Source organism: Empidonax traillii, unplaced genomic scaffold, assembly GCF_003031625.1.
Source record: "Empidonax traillii isolate 1590-97213 ecotype Southwest subspecies unplaced genomic scaffold, ASM303162v1 scaffold55:size2822071, whole genome shotgun sequence".
Taxonomy (NCBI): domain Eukaryota; kingdom Metazoa; phylum Chordata; class Aves; order Passeriformes; family Tyrannidae; genus Empidonax; species Empidonax traillii.
Window position 1 is genome coordinate 1,828,533 of NW_020955248.1, and position 2,784 is coordinate 1,831,316.

Sequence of the window (2,784 nt, forward strand, 5' to 3'; positions counted from 1 at the left end):
TTACGACGGCGGCACTTCCGTCGCGCGGCGTTGACGTCAGAAGTGCGCGCCGGGGCTGCGCGCGGCCCTTTCCCCGCCCGCCGCTCCCGGGTCCGCCGCCGGATCCGCCGCCATCGGGGCCGAGACGGGGCCGCGCAGGTGAGGGGGGCGCCGGGGCCGCTCCGGGGCCGGTCTTCTGCCCCGCCGACACCCGCCCGCGTGTACCGGGACCCCCCGGCCCCGCCCTGCCGCTGGTTCCGGTGGGGCCGCGGCCCCGCCCCGGCCCTCGCAGCGCCCACCGGCACCCCCGGCCCCCCCCGGGCCCCGCCGCCAGAGGCGCCTTCCGATCGCCGCGGCCTGTGCCGGGGTAAGGCTGCGGGCCTCGGTGCCTCGCCGTGCGGCTGCTGAGAGGTTTGGTTTTTTTTTACTCTTTCTTCCTTCCAGAAGACTAAAAAAATGGCTAAGTTTGTGACACCCGTGATCCAGGACAACCCCTCCGGATGGGGCCCGTGTGCTGTGCCCGAGCAGTTCAAGGACATGCCCTACCAGCCCTTCAGCAAAGGGGACCGCCTGGGCAAGGTACCTCGGCCGTGCTGGGCCGCAGCTCTGTGTGCCCTCTGGCCTCCCACCCCTGCATGCTGCCGCTGGTGTTCGCTGCTTGTCACCACAGCTGCTCCTCTGGCACTCTTTTCAGTGCCAGGGCATGGCTGTGAACAGCTGGCAGTGCTGGCAAGCAAAGGTGGGAGTCAGAAGGATTAGTTCTGGAAAACACTGCTTCCGCTGCTTGGAGTCCTGCATGTACAGAGTTAAGAGTTGGGGGAAAATGTTATGTCAGCACTCACTTACTTTGACTGTTTCTGCTTGTCTTTAGGTGGCTGATTGGACAGGAGCCACGTATCAGGATAAGAGATACACAAGTATGTGTTGTCTGGTGGCTGCTGCTGTGGTTTATTTTCTACAAAGTTCTCTTAAAGCGTCGTTCCTGCTTTCATGTCTCACACCCGCCCTGTGATTACATGCACACGTCAGCAGGACAGGCGTCTTAATTTAGAAAGTGTGCTTCACCCTGGGAGAGCTCTGCGGGGCTCTCCCTGTCCTTGGGGCTTTCTCTGGATTTTTGTACTGCCTGCTGACCAGGGCTCCTAAGGGAGGCTTGCGGGGGGAGAAAACACGCGGGTGTAAGGCAAGAGACCCAGCTGAGGCATCAGGCTTAGGTGAAGGCAGCTGGGAGAGAAAGGGGCGAAGTATCAGGGTTTTTTTTCTTGGAAGCTTGATGTTGAGACGCTCTGTTTTGTTTCCAGACAAGTACTCCTCGCAGTTTGGTGGCGGCAGCCAATATGCCTATTTCCACGAGGAGGATGAGACCAGCTTCCAGCTGGTGGACACAGCACGGACGCAGAAAACTGCGTACCAGAGGAACCGCATGCGCTTTGCACAGGTAACGTGTTCTCAGAGACAGGCTCGGAGGAGACCTTCAGCAGCACAGAATTATTTCACAAGTAAAATGTCCCTTTTTTTTTTTTTTTCTCCATCATTTCCACAGAGGAATCTTCGGAGAGACAAGGACCGTCGGAACATGCTGCAGTTCAGCATGCAGACGCTGCCAAAGAGTGCCAAGCAGAAGGAGAGGTGAGGTTGCAGAGACGAGTGTACCAGCCTTTGGCTGGAATGCATGAACGTACTGTTGGTAAATTTGCAAACTTACTGTAACAGAACCTGCTGAGCAAACAGTCAGCAGAGGAGAATTTCAGGATATTCCAAGTCCAATGTTCTGCTGGTGTCAGCAGTACTTACAACTGGATTTCAAACAGCTATCTAAGAATTTAGGAGAATTTTTGAATCATGTTTAGAAAGTAAACATAGTGTTCCAAACAGAGAATATCTTTTCCTAAAACTGCGTTGCAGTCTTTAGATACAAAACTATGTAAAGTGCTTCTTAGCAAAGAACAGGCTTTTTAATGCCTCAGGCATCTTGATCAACAGATGGTTCAGCAAATGTTTCAGCGGCTCGGTGCCTGAGAGCACTGCTCCTCAGGTGGCAGTTTGGAAGTGGAGGAATGGTTGTGGCATATAGGAATAGAGAACTTCTCTTCATGGCTTTTCTCACATTTGTCATTTTAGAGATCGTTTGCGCCTACAAAAGAAGTTTCAAAAACAGTTTGGAGTGAGGCAGAAATGGGACCAAAAATCACAGGTAAACTGACAAACTTTGTGCCACTTGTGATGGTCTGGTTTTGTTGGCTGCACTTGTGGGGCAGCTCCTCTTGCACAAATCCTGATGTGCTGTCTCTCCATTTCTCTCTCTATCTGTGCTACCTCTGGCCGCACAGCAGAAACCTCGTGACTCCTCTGTTGAAGTTCGCAGTGACTGGGAGGTGAAGGAGGAGATGGATTTCCCTAGGCTGATGAAAATGCGCTACCTGGAGGTGTCAGAGCCACAGGACATGTGAGTTCCTAAAACAGCCATTTGCTTGCTTCCTGACGTGACCAGATTTTTGAAAAGCAGAAGGGCAAGGGTCTCTTGGCCTGGTCTCAATGTTCTCATTGAGGTACCCAAAGCAAAGGGAGGTAACAGAACACCCAACAGGCTCTTCAGTCCTGTGTGGTTCATGGGTAGTGGTGTCCCTAGGAGGGGTGTCAAGATGGTTCTCTTGCCTCTGCAGAGAGTGCTGTGGAGCCCTGGAGTACTATGACAAAGCCTTTGACCGCATTACAACAAGGAATGAGAAGCTCCTGAGGAGCATTAAGCGCATCTTCCATACTGTCACCACTACGGACGATCCAGTTATCCGAAAGGTATGTTTG

The 2,784-nt window shown here is 53.7% G+C and overlaps 1 protein-coding gene across 1 annotated transcript in view; it reads left to right on the top strand.

Moving 5' to 3' along the window:
* Positions 1 to 57: 57 nt before the first annotated feature.
* The window catches only part of EIF3D (eukaryotic translation initiation factor 3 subunit D), an 11,699-nt gene continuing 8,972 nt past the window's right edge, over positions 58 to 2,784 (top strand). Inside the window, exons 1-8 of the mRNA XM_027879545.1 lie at positions 58 to 138; positions 424 to 558; positions 851 to 896; positions 1,281 to 1,417; positions 1,523 to 1,608; positions 2,101 to 2,173; positions 2,313 to 2,425; positions 2,643 to 2,775. Coding sequence (XP_027735346.1) covers positions 436 to 558; positions 851 to 896; positions 1,281 to 1,417; positions 1,523 to 1,608; positions 2,101 to 2,173; positions 2,313 to 2,425; positions 2,643 to 2,775 — 711 coding nt within the window. The 5' untranslated portion in view covers positions 58 to 138; positions 424 to 435. The remainder of the gene's footprint in view (positions 139 to 423; positions 559 to 850; positions 897 to 1,280; positions 1,418 to 1,522; positions 1,609 to 2,100; positions 2,174 to 2,312; positions 2,426 to 2,642; positions 2,776 to 2,784) is intronic.